Source organism: Schistocerca piceifrons, chromosome 5 (assembly GCF_021461385.2).
Source record: "Schistocerca piceifrons isolate TAMUIC-IGC-003096 chromosome 5, iqSchPice1.1, whole genome shotgun sequence".
NCBI classification, from domain to species: Eukaryota; Metazoa; Arthropoda; class Insecta; order Orthoptera; family Acrididae; genus Schistocerca; species Schistocerca piceifrons.
In genome coordinates this window covers 429950610-429973302 of record NC_060142.1, presented here as the reverse complement: position 1 = coordinate 429973302, position 22693 = coordinate 429950610, and the positions used below count along the sequence as shown (strand labels likewise).

At 42.6% G+C, this 22693-nt stretch overlaps 1 protein-coding gene across 3 annotated transcripts in view; it reads right to left on the bottom strand.

The window, feature by feature from the left end:
- LOC124797825 (hepatocyte nuclear factor 4-gamma) overlaps positions 1 to 22693 on the bottom strand; it is a 652273-nt gene that overhangs the window by 195509 nt on the left and 434071 nt on the right. Inside the window, exon 1 of one of the 3 annotated variants that reach the window (XM_047260861.1) lies at positions 13574 to 13689. The exons of 1 other annotated variant lie outside the window; for it this stretch is intronic. In XM_047260861.1, the coding sequence (XP_047116817.1) occupies positions 13574 to 13637 (64 nt within the window). In that variant the 5' untranslated portion in view covers positions 13638 to 13689. Of the gene's footprint in view, positions 1 to 13573; positions 13690 to 22693 lie in introns of those variants that run through there. One more of the 3 variants, XM_047260863.1, reaches the window with a different exon arrangement.

Sequence of the window (22693 nt, the reverse complement as noted above, 5' to 3'; positions counted from 1 at the left end):
CAGTAGGAATTTTCACCAGATATAGAAACTTGCTATATTGTGTGAACTATGGGTTGCAGCCTTGTGCGCGTTCCGCCGGGAAAACTGTTTTCTCGTTGCAAAATAGGGGAAACTACGCTGTGCTGGCGGGAATGGTCTGGATATCTAGTACTTCCCTGTTTCTTTCAACGCATACAGTGAATGCAAAGCAAACCACTCGAAAAACTTTTGCACCGTCCACACGACCAGCGTAGTTTGTATTTTTGTGATAGAATCTCATTTGCAAGATTCCTTTGACTTTAGTTTATAGCTATGCGCAGCCAATTGTGTAATGGAGGTCAAGGTAAAACTGCATTTCCAATGCAGTTTAGTAGTGTGCGCTGCATCGCCAATACTGTACGAGACATTATAGATTGCGTGCATCTCCAGCTACACTCCGCAAGCCACCTCGCTGCATGCTGTGGAGGATACATTGTGTACCACTGTCAATTTTCCCATTTCCAGTTCCAAGTGCGAATGGTTCCCGGAAAGAATGATTAATGGTAAGTCTCCATGTCAGCTTGAAGCTAATTTTACCATCGACGTCTTTCGAGAGGTATAGGGGAGGGACCAATATATTGGTTGATTCTTCTGAGAACGCATGTGTGTGAACTCTAAGGTATGGTTCTCAGTGAGGCGATACAATATGCACTACGACACGCTGCAATTAGGGTCGCGCAACACTACCGTTGTCAGTGCGACACGTGTGTTCCCACAGGAGCCATGCAATGGGCAACAAGACACAACAGGAGGCAATAGCCTCGCCTGTGGCACGTCGCTGCCAGTCTCGTCACAACTTCCAAATGTGTCAGGTAATTACTTGAGACTGGAAAGAAGTATCAAAAATGGTTCAAATGGCTCTGAGCACTATGGGACTTAACATCTGTGGTCATCAGCCCCTAGAACGTAGAACTACTTAAACCTAACTAACCTAAGGACATCACAAACATCCATGCCCGAGGCAGGATTCGAACCTGCGACCGTAGCAGTCGCGCGGCTCCGGACTGAGCGCCTAGAACCGCTAGACCACCGCGGCCGGCAAAAGAAGTATCGCTCTCCTTCCAGTATTAATAACAATTTCGATATATTAGCTACATTTAGTACACAGCAATGTATACCTAAAATGCACCATTCGTAAACTGGTCAGTAATTGCATCTTATATTGCAAAATTTTCGAAATATGCCTATGTTTTACTTAAGTTCGAAGTATGACAGCAACTAGGGGCAATAGTGAACAGAAAAGAAACTATTAGCTGTGATATCAGACTATAAGATGCAAAAAAAATTAATTTTATCGAATAGTTTCTTCAAATAAAATGAGAAAGATTGCGTAATGAAGTATACGCGAGAATTCCAAAACAGTGGTTTTTAATTTTTAATACAAGAACTACTGAATAACTACAGCGATGGATATACTCGTAGCATTGATTCAGTTGCATAACGAAAGTTTTTTTGAAGGAACATCAGATACTTGAAATTCCATTTCTCTGTATATCACCTAGTGATATACACAATCGTATTGGTTTTGCATCGCTGTCGTTCCAGTGTGAACCAGTTAAGTCGCTTCAGCTACGTTTCTTATCCCTCCACCAATGCAGGTTGCTTCTGTTATCTATCACGAGTGGCTTCGCGTATCGTATCACCTCAGGGAGAAACACGCCCCTAGAACCAAACCCCCACCATGACGCAGAACGTGCCTCGTTCAGCACCTGCCACTGGAGGTGGCTGAGGATCTCCTTGACGTTTTCAGGCTTATTAAATGAATCGGAAACGAAACTCACTGCTCTTCTTTGGATCTTCTACATTTCCTCAAATAATCCTGTTTGGTATAGTTCGCACAGTGACGAGCATTGTTCTATTAGTCTAACGAGAGACTGTCAGCTATCTCCTTTTCCCTGAGTCGCATCTGCCTTACCTGAGATTAGTATGAGATCGTTCCACTTTACACAGCTCCATACGCATATCCCTAGATTTTTTTTAGGTGTGACTGCTTCTAGTGATCGTTCTTCAATCGTGTTATTTTATAATGGGTCCGACTACTGGTGCGCAATTTACATTTGTTTACGCTATCAACTGCACCTAGCGTCGATCCTCTACAAATCTTCCTGCATTTCGCTGCATTTTTTCTAGAGTTGCGTCTTCTCTGTATACAACAGCGTCGTCGGCGAAGAACCTCATGTAACTTCGGACGTTATCCGCTAGGGGTATGCCTAAATTTGTTTGTACATCTGAAGATAGCTTTCGTCGAGAATGAAATGCTGAGTTCGGTTTCCCAGAAACTGTTCAACACACACAGATGTTCTGATATTCTTTACTTTCGTATTTCGTTCATTAGGCCCCACAGCGGAAACGGCAGAAATTTCATAATACACTGTCCAGTCTGTCAGCATCCCTCGAACGGTCATTTAAACCACAGACTACGAGCGAATTGCCGTTTTACGGCTAGGAGAGGGAGAAGCTGTCCGCCGCATTAGTGGTCAGCTACAACAGCTACTGAAATCACAGCTCGTAGCTGTCCCGAGGTGAATGCGACTGGAAGTGCGCTGTCTTTCTGGAGGCAATTGTGAAAGCTGTGTCGACGCAGACCTGGCGCAACCGTCTTGACACGATCAATTTGGCCTCTAGTCGCCCATTACGACCAACGGTGCAAACCGTTCATCAGCGTCGTACGCAGAGGAAAAGGTGCTGGGTTCCCTTCAACGACGAGTGCAAGATTTTCCTAAAACTGATTACCATCAAAGAACAGTGTTAGACAGAGAGATACCAATACACCCCTCAGGGGTGTAGTGCCATGGATTCAACAGGAAGGTGAGTTGTATTTTGGGCCGTTACCATCTAAGGATGTAACACGGCTGTCATCACTATCGCATTTCGACGATGGGTTGTGTTTCAAGCGCACAACGTGAACATCTTCCAATAACAAAGGAAGAAACAAGATACTGAATGTTACCCAGCAGTAGACTTATTTCACAGATGAACACTACCGAAAAGACTGCTTCTATTTTAGTTACCGTTTTTTATTTCGGAGTAAAGTAACTTGTTTTAGTCTCATAAAGCTCTTTCTTTCATTCCCTGTTCTCCGTGAATCTAAGCTCAAACGCGTTTGCAGATACGCAGGTGGTGCAGTATGATCTTGTTGTGCATTATAACACACTCAGTGTCACTTATCTTCTCTTTTCTAAAGTATACAATGTCGTAAAAACATTGTAATGGAAAGAAACAAGAGCACAGGCCCAGCAGCGTCGCAGAACGTTATGGAGTTCAAGGATTTACGGTACTGAAAACAACTCGCCCCCCTCCATACTGTCTCTTGTCGAAAATTTTGTGTTGATATCTTGAGGGGGCTCGGAAATTATTCTTGTTGACACGTTATCTACCTCATCCAGGTTTTTATGAAAAAACTCGTCTTCCGTTTGAACTGTGCGTACACTCAATATCAAATAATTAAGTGAAGCTACATCATAATTTACCAGTTCGACAACCTATGAAGGTGTCGAGGACACTCCTTTATTGTTTTCCACTCCAACGGAACATGCAAATTAAATGAGATAAGGTGATTTCCCTACGTTTCTTATCTTATCTCGTCGTTATGATCCTAGCACTGCTGTTACGTGTCACGTAGGGAAATATTTTGAAGTGTGTCACCGTATTTAGACATACCCTGACAGCTTTTCTATTGGCAGTAAACAGCTCCCGGCATCATTTAAATGATCTCCATATATACGCTGAGACTCTAAGTGAAGTGCGCAGCGGAGAACACTATTTTTTGAGCGTGTATTGAGGTTTCTTACCGTTACATCCTCTAATGTAGCGTGGGAAGGCTGACAGTGTTTGTGCGTCTCTATGCGAGTTTTTATTTGGCTAATTGTATGTGCAAAATATCTGTAGGATATATACGCAGATTTTGAGGGATATCCGTTGCTTCTTCTCGGAAAGCTGGCTCTTGATATTTGATATGAGAGAACAAAGGACAACCCACGAGGTGTGGCTCAAATGTTGGTTATAAATGGCGACACGGTGCCTGTGTGATAATTAACTGAACAATTGGGTGTGAAAGTCTTGTGTAATATTAACATGATACAACAAAATCGTAAAAAATTAACAAATGTTTCATTTAGTTTCGAATTTTTTCTGAATACAGCCGGGTTGGATTTTTAACAAACGAGAGGGCTTCCTTTTGAAACACTGTCCTTGTACTCTTTTACAGTGAAAAACTGATCACTATGTTGTGATGATCTTTAACGTCAATCTGCCCTGTGCAGTATTTAGCGTAGTTCAGCAGAGTGTTTTGGAAGCAATCTTTTTCTCTAATTAGCTTTAAATCCTACAATGTCAGTTTAATAACTTCGTTTACTACGAGTTTTCGTTTGTCAATGAACTGCTCAAACAGATTTTGGTTTTCGTCTTCGTACAGACAGTACAGCATTTGACAAGTTCAGTAATGTGTGTATTGAAGTCACACTGAAATTTAGTAGCATTTTTCCGCGTCTGAGCTATGTCATCTGCCATTAAATTCACAGCTGTATGTCCTTCTTGCGTTCCCATAATATGAGATGGAGACTGTGGTAGCGCCTCATGCTACGCCTAGTATCAGTAACTCGGACGGCCGAAAGTAATACTCGCGGCACGCTACAGTGCGAAATCCCGACGTTATCTGCGCTTTCGGTACTTTCTTATTGTGTAAGTGTGTCAACCAATTCATTAGTCTATTCACGCAGCTGATGCTATGCCTTTCACATTCTCTCCCCTGCTCTCTCCTTTTTTAGTGCCATCTGCAGCTATCGTTTTCAGCGAGACCATAAAAACCAGAATACACAATCGTCCTGCCTTTTAATATGTCTGGAATAAGAAAGATGTCTTAACAACGATAGTCACAGTACATCTCGTCGCTGTATAGTATACACCGATAACTTACGTCTGCTACAAATAGTACAGTTACGCAGCATTCGGTGAAACTCAAATCTGATCCCAAGTAGACACCATGTTACTGACAGTGTAGTACTTCAACGGTATAAAGCAGTTTCGGTTTCATTCTCTATCTCTCCACCATAAAAAAACCACAGGGAGACGAGAGAGAGGGAGAGAAAGAGACGGGGAGAGGGAGGAGGGGAGGTGGAGAGAGAGAGAGAGAGAGAGAGAGAGAGAGAGAGAGAGAGAGAGAGAGAGTAAAAGAGATTAAGTAAGCGAATACTTGAAGTTTTAGACGATGCACGGAGAAGGGAAACGTTACGTAGCTGTGGTTTCTGTCACTAATGTTTAGTCAGCACTGACGTCATAGGACAACAAGAAACACACTGACCGTGCAAACTTTGCGTCGCCAAACTTATATTACCTTAAAACCTTTTATTTTCGTATCTCAATGCTAATTGAACTGTGAAGTGGTAAAAATGTTCTTCAGTGCCAGGTATCTTACTTCACTGAACATGCCGTCTGAATTATACGTAATGCCTTGTTTCCGAGATTTTTGCAATGATGGTTCGACAATCTTTGAATGGTTTGGAGGAATCACTTCAAAATATCATTAGATGTAGGATTTGTGAATTGGCGTTTCATATTAATTGAAGAGATATTATTGTGTACGAAAATCAAGGCCGCTATCAGGTCAAATACATCAAGTCAGGAAATTAAATTTTGACGGTCGCTTTTCGCGTTTTCTTTAGTAAAACAAGTTACGTCTGTTATTAAATACAAATTGTAGCACGCTGGTACAACGTGAAAGGCAAGACAAGACACTTGCGGGAAGCCTGCCTGTGGTAAAACTGTGTACTAGCCATGGTAGGCCATAACGTCTCATCGATTGTTGGTCATGTGTAGAATGGTTACCTCGAGGTGGTATGTACAGACACACTGCAGATTCGGCAAAGAAGCTGTTATTGTTAACAAATCGCTGAGACTTCAGTGCGGTTTTTCGATATAAGCTCAAAAATGAGGATGCAGGATATCTTAACCTTTCAGACCAGCTTGTCCTGGTGAAAATTTAAAAACTTTTATCTCGAAATTACTTCTACCTGTGCTGAGATGAAAGGCAGCATGATTCCAAGCAGCATGTCTTAGCGCTAGTTTGTTTGTTTGTGTGTGTGTGTGTGTGTGTGTGTGTGTGTGTGTGTGTGTGTGTGTGGCGCACGCTACCATACGTAAAGTTTGGTGTCTAGTGTTTATGGAAACCCATGGGAAAGAATAGTGACATGCTGGTGGCTATTAAATGTGATTTAGGAAAACTGCAGGAAGCCTGAATTAGTATTACAGGACAGCTATGGGAATGCTGTTGTCCTTAATACGAGACCAGCTTTCTTAAACGTGCGTCACCTACCATCTGTGGTCACTGTGTTGATTAGCTACATACAGCATACGAATGATACTAAAATAATACAATTAAAATTGGTTTACATGATATACACACACAAGACCACAGGGCTAACATGAGTAACTTCAAGTTTCGATTATTTCATACACTTTTATGCAAAACAGCTCTCGATGATAGTGCTGTTACATTGCATTAGAAGACAAGAATTTTGCTAGAACTGAACCAACTCTACAGGTTCTCTTACATGACAGAATTAGCTCCATATTATAGGGTGACCAAACTCTTCCTGCAGTGCTACTGTTTCATACACATATTGTATGAGATCCTTCCGTTTCCTACGCTGAACATCACCTTCCTTTCATTTCCTTCAAGGAGCTCAATCTGGTAATTTGTGCTAGTCTTTTGTCGTTTGGAGTCGAATATTGTAACTTCACTCACGGTTGGAAACGACATAATTCAATAAAGATGCAACCTAATTGTATAAAACTGGACATATATTACAACCAGTGTTCAGTGTCAGTTCCTTCTCTAGAACCACCCATGTTGTTGAATTTTATGTATTCGAAAACAACTGCCCGGAATCATTTGTACCTGTGAAAAACACGTTGAGTACACACTATAAAAGCCTTCTAGATAGTTTTTGGAAACTAGCTGTGGTAGTAAGAGTCTTAGTGAGTTACAATACTGTCTTTCCAGCGCCCTGTCATTCGGAAGGAACATTTCATGGGGAAATAATTGGTATGGCGTATAACTGCACCAGAGTGATGCAACGGGTTACTGCAATTTTCCTACTTGTATCATTACGAAAATTAGGGAATATCACATCTGGACAGCTGTACAATTATGTGAACGGCGCACTGTGAGTGATTATGGAGTGTAACGCAACCGTGCATATCTTTGTACAACACAAGATCTTTCATGGTTAACTGTTATTCAGATTTATCTGAGAGGAATGTATCGTGAAGGGCATATCGAACTCCAGTCACTCACAGTACCATTTAATCATACTGACAAACAATTACACGATTTTAACTGGGATTTTTAAAAAATACTTACGCGGTTTATCAAGCGCTATTGTCCATTACAGAAAATCTATGTTATCGAAGATTAACCGTCCTACGAATTCGTGGTACCTTTATCGCTTCCAACGTTTACATCTTGAATTGTGAAAGCTACGCATGTGTAACACATTGGCGTCACCCGGTATCTACGCATTGTTTTCATGTTGTTCTCGTGCTCCGTGCCTTCTGAAGTTGAGATATACTCTTATTGTGATATGCTTTAGTGTTGCGCCTTAACCGTGTTGCCTTGGTGCTATTTCCTAAACAATAAATTACTGCCACATTGTTAAGTGGCTATTCTTCACACATGCTTATGTATTGTTTCTATAATATGCAGAATGAAACTCATTTGTATTATAGCTGTTACATCGTGTATATAAGGCCACATTCTAAACCTTTCGTTACCGCATTACCGTAATAATCACAGTGCGAGAAATGTCATACTATGTGGAACTATTCATGTATACATCCGATGCGATCTCATTTTGTAAGAGAAAAATCTCATTATTTCGTGGGCTGTTACTTTAACGGAAACCATGTCTTAGAAAGGCTAATCATTTACATATGATTACTTATTAGATGAGTCTTGATGGAATATGTGCGTTCAAGGATGTGAGTTCTATAGTACCAGAAGTTTTAGAGTTTTAGAGTCTTTTTAGGTTGCTTCCTTAGTACTTCACTACAAGAGAAAGTTTGTATGAGCAGTTCAACGTTATTACATGTTTACAATTTCGATATCTCAATTCGCAAATTTTATTTGGAGGCTGCAACACAAATGCTTGCTTTCAACAGTGAACAGCACGAACTCTTTTCCTCCGAAAATCGGACGAATGAATGGTAAGAAACGTGAGAGATGGGTGAAAATCTAGAAGGCAAAGCAAAGAGGTAAAGTCGTAAGAGCGAGAGCGACAGGACATACAGATGGAAGATAGGGGTTTTAGGGAAGACTACCCATGCCATTCACGAACACAGGACGAGTGTTATTGTTATTTAATGGACAGTTACGAAAAAGTCGGTATTTTTTAAATAAATTGTTTCTATTCTTTCTTTGCGCTGCTGTTACAGGTGTCAACCCTTTATGATTTCACATAGGAAAGAACCTGATTCTCTACTTGCCTTATATAAGATGATTCAACTATCCCTACCGACAGGTTTTATGCAACCTGCAATGCTTTAAAAAATTATGTGCGAGATTGTTATATTCTTGCGAACTCCATGTGCAAACCATTAGTATGACAGAAAAATATGAACAAGACTTTTTATAGATACTTTAATGTAGTCACATTTTTTACTGGTATACGTTTTCGCTAGAGACCATGGTTTTCGAGTTATTCAAGAAAAACGCGTTCGAAGGCCACTTTATTAGGTTTTTCTTGAATAATTCGAAAAATACGGTCTCTAGTGAAAACTTATCCCAGCACAAACTTTAACTACATTAAATTTTCTACAAAAAGGCCCTGTTCATTTTTTCTGGAGGACTAAGTTTGCACAGAGCGAGCGAAAGAATATGAAAATGTTGCACGAGATACTTGAAGGTGTTGCGGGTTGCATAAAATCCATAGGTAAGGGGCAGCTGCATCGCCCTGTACACACTATTCATCTAAGAAGATTCGAGACTTATTTTGTTCCTGGTGTGTAAGTGACGTCATCGCAGTAACTTCAGTGGCAGCTTGAACTAACAACTGTAAACAACAGATGAGCATTCGTCCAGTCGACTGTGAGCAGATAGTCTTGAAAAGTCTATGTGAGGCCGTTGTGCGTCAATGCTCTTTTGTCACAAATCGCAAAGGAGCAACAAACCGAACATCTCTCATCTACGAGGGCGGTTCAGAAAGTAACCTCCGATTGGTCACAGTGCGGGTTGTGGGGGGAGTAGCGACGCCATCTGTGCGTTCACGCACTCAACAGGTCAGTCGGCATCAACCCGTGGTCGAGTGAACGTCGTACCTGCGCTAGTTTAGTTTTTGTGGCAGTTTGAAATGTGTGCTGCAATAGAAAACCCCGCCAAATGTGAAGTGAGTGCTGTCATAAGGTTTTTTACAGCCAAAGGATATTCTGCAGCAGCTATTCATCGTGAGCTTTGTGCCGTGTATGGACCAAGAGTTATGAGTGAAGGAGTTGTCCGTGAATGGGTACGTTTATTTAAAAGTGGACGAGAAAACGTTCATGATGAAGAGAGGAGTGGTAGGCCATCATTGGTGACTGACGAACTCGTTCAGACAGTTGATGCAAAAGTTCGTGAAAATCGACGTTTCTCAATGTCGGAGTTGTCTACTGGTTTTCCACAGATTTCTAAGACTCTCTTGTACGAGATAGTGATAGCAAGATTGGGTTACCGTAAGTTCTGTGCACGATGGGTGCCCAAAATTCTTACCGACCACCACAAAACTCAAAGAATGGCCTCTGCATTAGACTTTCTGTCACGTTATGAGGACGAAGGAGAACCATTGTTAAACAGAATCGTGACCGGTGACGAAACCTGGATTAAGTACGTGAACCCTGAGACAAAAGAACAATCAAAGATGTGGGCACATTCAAATTCGCCTACCAAACCAAGAAAAGCCTCGCAAGATTTTTCTGCCAGAAAACTGATGGCAACGGTGTTTTGGGATGCCAAAGGGGTGTTGTTGGTTGAATTCATGGAACGTGGTACGACCATTAATCAAGACGTGTACTGTGAAACAATAAAAAAGTTACGACGGGCTATACAGAACAAACGCCGTGGTATGCTGACTTCCGGTATCGTTTTTTTGCACGATAACGCCCGTCCTCACTCTGCTCGCAGAACAACGGCCCTTCTTGAGTCCTTCAAGTGGGACGTTATCAACCATCCACCTTACAGCCCAGACCTGGCGCCAAGTGATTATCACCTCTTCATGCATTTGAAGAAATGGCTCGGGTCACAGCGGTTTGATGACGACGAAGAGCTCAAAGATGCGGTCACAGGCTGGCTCCAGGCACAAGCGGGTGATTTTTATGCAGAAGAAATTTCAAAGCTTGTGAAGAGATACGATAAGTGCCTCAATCGCTATGGAGACTATGTAGAAAAATAGTGCAAAGATGTAGTTGTAAGATGTATATATTAAAATATTTTTATTTAACTTGGTGTATTTTTTTAAATCAACCGGAGGTTACTTTCTGAACGGCCCTCGTACATTATGCGGCGCAAGCCACCAAACGATGTGTGGCGGATAGTACTGCTGGTAGCAATAACTAACCCCTTCCCTCTCTTTCACTCGCGAATAGCGCTTGGAAAGACTGACTGTTAGTAAACCTCTGTATTAGCTCTAATTTTCCAGATCGTCTGTTCAAGTCATTCTCCAGAATGTTTTGAAGAAGAGGGAAGAGCAAAGTTTTTGTCCCCACACAGACTGGTCATCGAACAAAAACTACGACGTCTGGACCATTGCTGCAAATGACTGTAATGAAAAACGCGGGACGTTCTTTTCTGGAAGGAATCATTACGGGTCACGAGACTGTGTTAACAATACGAACCTAGCACAAAACGACAGAGTGCGAATGAGTGAACAGCGCCCGAGAGAGGGACTTTTCTGACAGTTTGACATGGTTGCATGAACGTTGTGTGCGTTGTAAGTGGGAGACACTATGTAGAACACCTGAGGCCTTAAAACCACATATGTGCAATGGAAGCTGAATGTCATGTGTGAGCATGCGAGCTAAGGAGTGAAGAAAGAGGAAAAAATTATAGACTACGGTCGAACATTGATATGTATCGAGACGAAGTGGATAACTGGGAAGGTTATCTCCAGATAGGGCTTGCAGATCGAGTAATGACCCGTGGTAGAGCAGGAACGTTTCAGCGAAAGAATAGGCGATCCAGTATTGCGGCAGAGGGAGTCCCAATTGGAAATAATGGGGGAGGGGGGGGGCGGCAGGCACCTCTCTTACAACAAAAGGAAATCTTCGGAACTTCCTCCTCAGGACAGGGGAATGGGAACTTTTTTTAAACAAGTAAGTCCAGACAGGAACAATGTATGAGGTAGTGTATTTGTTTATGTATAGACACTGTAAAGTCAATCACTTGATCGACATTTGAAGTGTACCTGTGTTTCTCCAATCGAATTGGGTGGGAGGTGCTTGTTAGTAGGTCACTAACAACGATTTTCTCAGAGTTTACACTGGTTTGATATGAATTTGTTTCAATGCTGGACGTTTGTACATCGAAACATCTCAGTCTTTATTACAAAATAACGCCTAAAAATTCCTGTCCAGTGCAGTAATGATCCATTCCAAGACTCTGCCAATTTAATGAATGAAAAATGCTTTGGAAGTATGAATTCTCAAATGAAATAAAAATTTTGACCTACAAACCTTAACATTTTTAGGTGTCTTCTCTATGGAAATAAGGCACGTTCGAAACAGTTGAGGCCACATTTGTTCAGACCCCTCTGACAAAACACTATCGTGAAGATTGGCGTTTTCCTCATTTCTTTGATATTCCTGTTTGAAATGTATCTTCTGGTGCTTTTGCTTGTGTACCGGATCAAAATTTTTTCCTATGACTCATTCAGGCGGATACAAGCATGATCGGCACACAGAAGTTCAAGTTTGATTGCAACACACTCCAACAAGGGCGACGATAACTTGACTAGAAATCGTTTTCTTTCGCTGTAACTCGTTAGTGTGCGAAAGAAAGTACTGTCTCACTGGCGGCAAAAACAACTCCAACCAAGATGTTTCGTAACTGTCTTGTTGCGTCTGATTTTCAAACACGTTATCGGAAGCCTGTTTATAAACACTAGCCAAGAGCTTTTTTTTTTTTACAGAGGCAAGCGCGACCGAAGAAACCGTTCTTTATAGTAACAAGAAAGGCAGATTAATGGGAGTTCGATTGCATTTACTCTTCAGAGAATTAAGGAAATCTGCTGAGAGACTTTTTTTCTCCTCAGACGAGGCAAGCCATTTTTCCTCCAAGAAATTAGTTACCTGAAATTACTTCAAAACGGTGCTCATGCGTACTACGTGTATTTCTGTCCGTTATGACATGTTGGGCACTGAAAATATTAATTTAATGTCCAGGTTTCGTACACATGTATTTTTCCCCTTCTATTCGTTAAATGCAAAAGCAACTGATTTAGCGGAATTTTGGTAGCTTGCTTTCGCTATGCTCGAAGAAAAATTCTAGTTTGGCCTCTTTGAAGATACTTTTTTTCCCCCCTGAGCAGCAGCACTTCGGCACTGCTATACGAGCAGTGCCGAAACACTTCTGTAAGAGCTTATATGCTGCTTTATTTTTATGTTCTCCTGTACGTCATCTCCGAGTGTTTCGAGGTAAGGAATTATTAGACGATATAAACTGTAGCGTATGAATAAAAAAGAAACGTTTAAAATATGGTAGGCCAAAAGCTCAACTAATTGTATTAGAAAAAGAATGTACAGAGTTCGTATTTGTCTCAATATCTTTTATTCTTAACAGTGACACGTCGTGATGGCCGGAAATTTCAATGTTTAGCCCTTTTACGAAAAGGATTACTGTTAACAAAACAATTCTAACTACAGTATTATTTCGCTAACAGACGAACTTGTCTGGACGTACTATAAAAGCGTAGCATCTGCATTGCGGTTGCTTAAGTAGCTCGGAATATTTGGGTATCTTTTTCTTAATAGGTACCAAAAGCTGTCTCCTCAGTTTCTGAATCATACTCTTCACAAAACCATGTCCTTGACAGTTTTTAAGCATAGTAAAACGTAGTTTGGTAGACGCTGACATCGACGAACATATAAAGAAGCGTTTACCAGTCACTAAAGGAAGCAAGACTCAATATTCAATGTGACGGAACTAATTACGTGCAATGGATTAAGTGTGCAGGACCTCTGGGAAACCTCTTTGTTAGGCGGTGACAGACACGTATGGTAAAGCGCAAAATAGGCACTGATCCTTTCGCACGAGGCACTGTTGTGAATGAGTGCCCACACCCAGAAGGATTCACACGAAAAAAATTAGTATTAAACATTGCTTAATTAATTTTGAATATTTAGTGCGCAGTTTACAGTTCCTAGGCAGCTCGACCAATATCCATAATTACTGGAGAGCCACAGAAGAAAAAAGCAGCTTCTCGGACGCAGTCTTTGAGCCGATATGCCAAGGGACAGCAGGTAGGAACACCCGCTCCGAAGAGAAGTGGGTCTGGACGGGAGAGGTACTGCGGGCTGCGCCGGAACTACTCACCGGCGAACTGTAAGAACACGTCCTCCAGCTTCATTCCCTCCACAGGCTCCGTGCAGACGTACATTGGATCTGTGAGCGCCGACTACTGAGTGTGCCGCAGCAGCCACTGGTTTCCGCGACGCTGCTGCCGCCCAGCGGCTGATGGCTACTGCCCAGCCGACTGCCGCGCTCCTAGCGGCCGTCACCGACCGCCAGCCTCCCAACTCTTAGAGCCTCCGGAGCTGTACCCGCTGTTTATCTTTACGTGGGTGCAGCCAACAGATACGTAGCTCTACACCTGTAGCTCTCCTTCACACATTGAAGTCTGGTGTATATTAGCGGGAAAGTAACATCAGGGATGTATACTAGACATTGTATGAGGAAGTTGAAATAAATGGAGAGGTAATGTACCAATGGCCATTTCGAGGAGTCAAAGCTATGTTTAGCACACGCAGCATGTTACATGCAATACCTGTACAATTGGCTGTCAGAGTGTTATTAGATCTGGAACGTATTTTTGCGACACGCACAGCAAGTGCAAAGCCTCAACGAAACCTATCTCGGACGTCAGCATGGGGCGTGGGCAACTCTGCTCACAAGATTGTTTGCTAGGTTCGTTAGAGAGTGAAGTCTAACAGACAAAAAGTGCAAAGAAAGGAGCAATTGTTCATTCACGTTTTAAATACTTGTGTGCGCAGTGGACACCAATTCCAATTAGCACCGTGAACGTAAACGAGCTGTAAAACGCATTGGCATTCGTTTTCAGCATAGTAATCAGCATCAAAAGAATAACAAGGAACATCTGATAATTTTCTGTCATCTGCATTTGTACCATTCTCGGTAGATTTCAACAGTTGCTCCTCGGAAATAAGAGATAGTGTCCTATAAACCAAAACACTTTCATTCCTTGGCCCATATACCGTAGAACCTATGTAATACTTGTCGTGGATTTCATATATGAAGTGTCTATAACTTGTTGCCACTACTGTGACGACATGTCCATATTCACAACTAGTGTTACACGTGTTCTAAAGGTACTTGGATCAAGGAATGAAAGTACTCCTTTGGTTTGTAGTAGATCTGAAGATGGCGTAAGCGTTGTGCTGAAACTAGTCGTTTGAAGTAAATTTGATGATACGGCTGTGGTGGTTGGTTTTCTTTATTTATATCATCAGCCGCTCTCCCAAGGGCGCGAGGACGGTGGACGTCCACGAGTCTTAAACGTTTGTCTTATCTCCTGAAACACCCAGCGGAAGCACCGACGTCAAGTTTACAAGCAGCCACTGTAGTATTTGCAAGGCTATACCCGAAATAATGCAGTGTTTTCAGAGTGCCAGTTCACAAAAAACAGTGTACTTCTTGGAAAATACGCCCCTGAGGCATTCAAAAGCGTGTCAGCCATCTTCTCCGCGAAATACTGCTGAAACATCTCGTAACAACGAAGTTCACAAAATTTGTGCCTGATAACAGTCCAATTACTTACTCTTCAAAGCGACGTTATTGAAAGCACACAGGAAAGTCTCTGTAAATTCCACTGGCCATTACGTTCAAGAGGGCGCGTTGTTACTTCTAAAACTACAGCAGTAAAGAGCGGTTAGTTCGATCTCCAAGGTACTGTCTATATATCTGACGACATCCCTGCTCAAGCGTAATTGTTGAAGAAGATGTCAGAGAATTATTTCCTGACAAAGGTCGTTACTTAACCGTTAAAACCTCATATTTGGAAGCAGAAGGCTTCAAAACTCCGTCCAACTATCCTGGTTTAGTATTTCCTACGTCGGAAGGATAACTTGGCATGGCTGATTTCCAGCGTCATCCTCGTTCAACAAGACACCGTGCAACGTCTTTGATGACTTCGTTTTCGCCCAGACGTTAAATTACAAACTTTTATCTTTCTGAGAACTGGAATTCATCATAATAATTAGTATAGCACGTCGCTGACCTTGTGACAGACTACAGCTCTGCGCCAATGAGCGACGCAGAAGCTTTTAAGGTGGCAGCGTTATATTCCCATAGATTGGTGGTTTGGTCGTCATTCACTCACTTTCAATAGACAGCGAAGATCATTATCACAGCAACGGGTGAACGAGACTATTTAATGAATCTCTTAGATAATACCACTCGACACACAGACGTTTCGCCCCAAAACCAACCTCTTTTTCATGTCTCCTGTTCCGCTTAACAGTATCGGTAAGCCTCCAACGGCCACTTCGCCAGTCAGCAGGTAATCAAAAACCTCCTCTTAATCAAATTCTCCTTCAATTGCAAACTTCACTGATACCTTAACAGATATACAGCAAATCTAGGTGCAGTAGCGCAAATGTCGCATTAACAATGTTCAACATCACTGGGCACGAAGTGTCTGTGGCTGTCGACTTAGACCATTGGTCTTGCAGGACAACTTAACGGTCAAATATGTTTAAAAATCTTGAAGAATACACTGTCTTTCGAGCCTTGGAAACTGCCACTGGTAGTACAACGTGCCATGTGACTGACGTATGAAGATGCGTCACAGAACTTCCTTATTGTTGCCAAAGGGTTAATACCCTCTCTGAAAGATGGCTACGCTTGAGGGGTACTGCGTTTTTGCTGCCAGATCATCACATTTAAATTCACTGACTTGTTTGCGGGAAAGTTTGTGTACTAGGGAACCGACATATGATACGCAGATACTTTAACACTGCACCTTCCAGAGTAATTTTATAATTGTACAGAACGAAACAATATGGGCGAAGCTTGTTATCTGACTAGTACCAATAATATTCGTTTGAACTCAACTGCCAACAGGTCCAGCATAATTGAAGCAACCACACAGCTGGGAATGTGGCCGCCAATATTTGCGCTTCCATGTCAAGCTAAAACGAAGTCTCTGCAGCTGACAGCCAGGAGCTGTTTTCTTCTTAAACTAAATACACCCATCTGCTTTTATCAATCTATCAGTCTTCATGCGCTGATAAATCTCTTATCTGCTTTCCACTTAAGCTGAAAGTCGCTGCGTCACTCTGACTTTCGCATTTGGTTCTATTTTAGTATTCTTTGAGGATGATCTGTTCCCGTAATTTTCCACATTCCAGCGACAAATTAGCTGTACATGGATTCCGTGCCCTATATCCCACTGAGGTGCTTTCCATAGTCTTCTCTCGTCATCAGGTGTTTCTGGTAACTTGTTATTTCGTACTTTGTCGTCCATTATATTTTAGCACTCCTCTGTAGCCAATGCAGTTGATAATACAGTTTTACTGAACTCGCCGCTCTTATCGTAAATTGATCGGTTGCTAGGTCTTGACCAAGCCTACATGGAATCTAATGCTTCAGATGATAACGTCTTCGAAAAGAACATAAAATTTTAAGTAATAAGTCTTGCTTCTGATGTAACATAATTTACATTCACAGCCATTACATAAAATTGTTTCAAATTATCTGTCCCTTTCCAAATCGATATTTTTGCTTCTGTTTCCATCATTAGCTTTCTTCGTGTGGTTTAAGTTTTCGCTTTTATTTTCTCTTTTAGAAATTAGCCTCTGTTTCATTAACATATATTGGAGGTCAGAACCACCTCTTACTCGCAGTGACATAATAGGTTTTGTGGTGGCCTACTTCAATGAACTAATTCAGCAAAACCCGATGTTCGAGCAATGCTCATTTTAATTCTGGCACACGTTTAGACTAGCCGTCTAAATCGAGTGAGATTTTTCAGTCTAAGCCCAAGATCAAAACACATCGATTCCGAAAACTAGTTTCCTTAAAAGATATTTTATTTTCTAGTAATTGCTTAAAATACCGATAAAGATTAAGGGACAACTGTTGTAATAGTTTGTCTAGATGAAATCCAGTTTCAGTTTCGTAATCCTCTGATCAAAGGGAATCATTCGAAATGAATCACAACAATATTTCCTTTTATTTTAATTTTAATATTCTTCTAGTAATTTTTGTTTTTGCGTGTTTTCAGCTCTTCCATATCGTTTTCAACCGGTTATATCGATGTGTAAGCGGACGATCAAAAAAGTTAGAGTGCGTTGCTGAAGAATATAAGCAATGTAGCGCGTCTCCGATGCGGTTATACAACCACCGACATCTAGGCATTAGTATTAGTGTGGCGTTCGCGTCTTTCTATCGTGCGTGCGGTAAACGCGGAAACGTGAAATGCGGCGACGTTATTACCAGATGCGTCCAAACAGTATCAACGTACTTTTATCCTTTTCTTGACTGCCGTAGGACAAAAACAGGTAGACATCGAACGCAAAATGAACAATGTGTGGGGGTTAAATGTCTGTCGAAATTCACAGCTGCGATATGGTTCAAGAGCCAGTCATCTACTGGAAAGGCAATCCTCAAACTGTTCTTTGATTACCGGGACCCAGTGCTTACTGATTTCAAGGAACCTGGTGTGACCATCACTGAGAAACGGTAACGCGCAACTCTGGAGAAGTTATGGCGCACAATTAAGCCGAAATATCCGAGAAAACTGCGGAAAGGGTGATGTTGTTTCATGGTAACGAGCGTCTCCATATCGCAAAAGTCGTAATGTAGAAGCTACGTCACCTCAATGGAGAGAGAGTCATACACCCGCACTATAGTGCTGATCTCTCTCCATGCGACTATCACCGCTTCAGTCTCTTACAAAAGGCGTTGAGGAATCGAAGATTCCTGTCGGACGAGGATGTACAGCAGGCAGTTGGGGACGACTTCACGCAGCATGACACGGTGTTATACCAAACGGATATCTTCAACCTGGTCGCCGGTGGGACTATTTCCTTAATGCACATGGCGATTTTGCCTGTTTGGCATATCTATTCTGGACTGCACAGCATTCTAACGGAAACTTTTTGATCGATCCCTTATTTATTAATATTATTTGCATGTAGACAGATCTGGCAGTTTGTGAGCAACTCCTAAGTCTTTTGGATGCGTGGAATTATCCGTTTGATTGGTCATCAGCATAATTCAAAATAATAAAACTTAATGTGTAAGATATGCTACAATTGTGACGTAGGGCCTACTGACGCCATGAGAAGGACCTGAGGCGACATCAGAATAACCGAAGCAGCGTCAGCCCAAGACGGCAATTGTGGGCAGTCCTGCTACGACACTGACGTAAGTAACTATTTGACGCTCTGACAGGTACAGATGCACATGTTTTGCAAGATGGTGCTGTATGCAACACTGACGCAGAGAGATGTTTCATTACTTTTCAGTAGCATTACTGTTTTTGCACACACCAATAATAAATGAACATTACTCAAAGTTCTTGCTTATAAAGTTAATATCACCTAAGACATAAAATTGATTAGAAGACCTGTTACCCTGGACAATCAACATCCAAAAGAAAAGTATGTTCAGCGGAATTGTGTAATTGGGATTCCGCGTTAAGAGCTGCAGCTCGTATTAATGCCATTTCAAAGAAACATGCATAACTATAACGATGTCCTCATACTTTAATGTTTTTTCTGTTTCATCAGAAGCAAGTACACCGTGTTCTGAGCCCATTAAGAAAGGGCTACGTTGGATTTGTGACCATGATCTTTCTCTTCTAGTGTAAGTATCGCTGATACCTTGGGACTTCCGGCCAACCAACCAGTTCTGCACCGTGGATTTTCTAATCCGAGTCCCCCTAGGGGCCGCTGATTTCGCCAGTCATCCACCAGCAGCGGATGTGTTGTCAACATCTGCCAGGCAGTGCCCTCGCCAACAGCCTTCAGTTCCGTATACACTACACAACAATTCAAGGACTACTTTTTTGAAACACAATAATCGTCTCCCAATGCGACTTAGAAGTTTGAAATTTGACTCAAAGATGCCTAATAGCTTTACCTGCAATGGTGCAAAAGCGTGGCTGCCTGTGACGTCACCCTCGAGTCCTGCGGCGTTTCAAGCAGCAAGATGCTGACACGTGCGAAAAAAAGCCAGAGCTCAGAAGTTGACGTGTGTGTAAGGTGGGCTAACGACGTTACACTGGCACTAAACTTCAGCACAACTCTCTCCAACGTCACCACGGATTTGTCACACAATTGGAATGTCGTCACACCCTCAGCCCCTCTACGCTCAGCGTTGAAATCACGCAGTTTTCTTATTGGTGGCCGAAGGAAACCATTTCACACACATCCCTGCTCAGAATCACTTCGGAAAGGCCTCAGGGAGATGCATAAACTGCGTCAATGAAATAACTCTTCTTCTTGGAGCGATCATTCTCACACACTTCGATAGTTCTCAGTGCGACGAGCAGCAGGACGGCGGTCTTGGGAACCTTGGACGCTGCCGACACTCCTCGCCGTTTCAACCCCTCTCTAAGGATTTTGTGGGGGCTGCATCTCTTTGTAGTGCAGTGCGACAGTAATTTTTCTTCTTGAGAGCACGTCATGCGTCTATGGAAGGAAGAGCGGCTGGGCGTGACGGAAAATAACTTACGATCAATAAAAGCGACTGTGAGGAGTGGTGCTCCTCCTTCCGTCCAATTCGAACTGGTCAAGTCTGTTTCACGCGACTTCGGATAGGATACAGCCCCCTGAGCCATGGCTTCCTTCTCAGACGTGAAGAATCGCCTGTTTGTGGTGCATGTGGTGTGCTGTTTACGGTTCGCCACATTTTAACCGACTATATTTTACATAACGACGAAAGGGTTCAAGCTGGTTTAGCGACAGACCTGCCCTCAAATTTTAGGTGATAATGAGCTGATGTGGCACGTGTTTTACGATTTTGTGTTTTGTCTTCACTTCTACCTAAGCTCTTAGGTCGCCGCTTTTAGTGTGTTAGAGAGCGATTTGCTCATCCCGTTGTTTCTATGATCCGCCGATCTTCTTTTCTGGACTTCCCTCTTAGTGGCCGTCCAGATCAGATGTCATTGTGATAGTCTACCTTGCTTCGCTACACACACACACACACACAAACACACACACACACACACACAAACACACACACACACACACACAAACACACACACACACACACACAAACACACACACACACACACACACAAACACAAACACAAACACACACACAAGCACAAACACACACACAAACACAAACACACACAAACACACACACACACACAAACACACACACACACATACACATACACATACACAAACACACAAACACACAAACACTTGTGTGCACTTTGTAACCACTAGGGAGCGTTCAAAACCAATATATGAAATCTGAACGCTATCCGAAGTAGCAAACGTTGCTTATGCTTTCTCAGCCCTCCTGTTTTACACTTACCTCTGACGTGATCAGGGAAGGGTGCAACATCAACACACGCGTGAATAAAATAGCAAACAGCCTCTCTAACATCCCTCAGTTCGCCATCACATTCGGTGCCACTTGTCCATTTTCGTAGAACCTTTAAAAATGTACCTGTACAGAGAAACTGTGGCGGAGTCCTGGGCACCTGAAGACAGGCAACACCTCGACACCCCTTCGATTCCACATGCCTACTAGCCGGCGCAAGAGCGGCAGCGTATCTCGCCTGCAAGCGACAAGGACTAGTTTAGTTTGTCTCCGTACAGGTACATTTTGAAAATGCTCAACAAAAATGGTCGAGTGGCACCAAGTGTGTTGGCGAACTAGGGGGTCTTAAAGGGACCGTTTACCGTTTTATCCACGCATGTGTCCGTGTCGCATACGATCGTGATCACACCACAGCAGGACTCGAAATGCGAGGACTGAAAAAGCATAAGCACCTTTTGCTGCTTCGAATTGCGTTCAGATTTCATCGAATGCTATTCAACGGTCCCTAGTGGTTCCACGCTGTACTCCAGAGCAAAAACTGCGGTCACACTGCAATCCAAAGAGGGTGCGACCACGTTCAGTGGGACTGCTGGCCCACGATTTCCTTAGAGAGTGACTGAATCGTCCACAGGGTGCCAGCAGTGTCCGAGGTTGTCAAAAACAGCGTCCTGTTGCTCGTTAAACTGCTGTCGTTTTCGACTGCGAAATGTGAAGGAATCAATACCACAAAGGAATGGCTGGTTCCATTCAAGGGCTATATAACACCTCCTAAGGCCTTTTCGTGTCGATTCTGAGATGAGGTGTGTGTGAAATTTTTTCCTAGGCAATCCATTAGAAAACCGCGTAATTTAAACGCTGGGCGTCGCGGTTCCGACCTCCATCGCGGAGGCGTCAAAAGAAGGGTGAAATGTGGGTAAGGGAGGGTCTAATGAGCTTCCCATCATGTGCCACGTCCACATTGGCGATATGAAATGTGGTGCTAATGTGAAATCATTAGCGCACCTTACACCTCACATGAACTTCCGAGTTCTGGCCTTTTTTCAGCATGTGTCAACACATTTCTAATTGAACTGTCGCCAAGGGCGCCACGCTTCTGCACCATTACAGGGAAAGGTTGTAGGTAAATTCGAGACGAATTTCAAACTTGTATGTCGCAATGGGAGACAATTACAGCGTTTCGAAAAAGTGATCCTTTAGCTATGGTGCGCAGTGCCGTTCACTAGGCCTAAGCTACTTGAGATTTATACACTCTTAGTAATGGAAATAATCACAACAACGGAAGGAAAGCAGTGTCTTCTCCAGGATGTCCGTCGCTACCGAGTGCACACAAAATGTGAATATACGAACTGGTGGTGCGTGAATTTCGAACGGATTAAGTGTGAGGTGGAAATGGTTCTGACACATGATGTACGTTTCTCCACACACCATTATGTTAGTGTAGACATATGTTAGCTCCGGCAGCAATTCTACTAGGTTACTTATTCAGTATGTGATGTGAGGTTTGGTGGATCCGCTACATCACATGAACTCACACACTCGCTCGCTCATATGTCGATGTCTATACGGAGCCGGCGGAGGTTCGAGTCCCCCCTCGGGCATGGGTGTGTGTGTTTGTCCTTAGGCTAATTTAGGTTAAGTAGTGTGTAAGCTTAGGGACTGATGACCTTAGCAGTTAGGTCCCATAAGATTTCACGCACGTTTGAACATTTCTATACGGAGGACCGCTGTTTAGTTATCACAACTTCAGCACGCCACTCACTGTGAGGAATTCTGTGACCCATGACAGCACAATGTAATGTGTATTTCTGCATTTCCCTAACCTAAGATGCGACACATAAGTATTTGAAAATTTCTCGTTGTTATAAAGCCGATAGAGATAATAGCTCCTATTGGGGTGAACAGATTTCCTTTTGA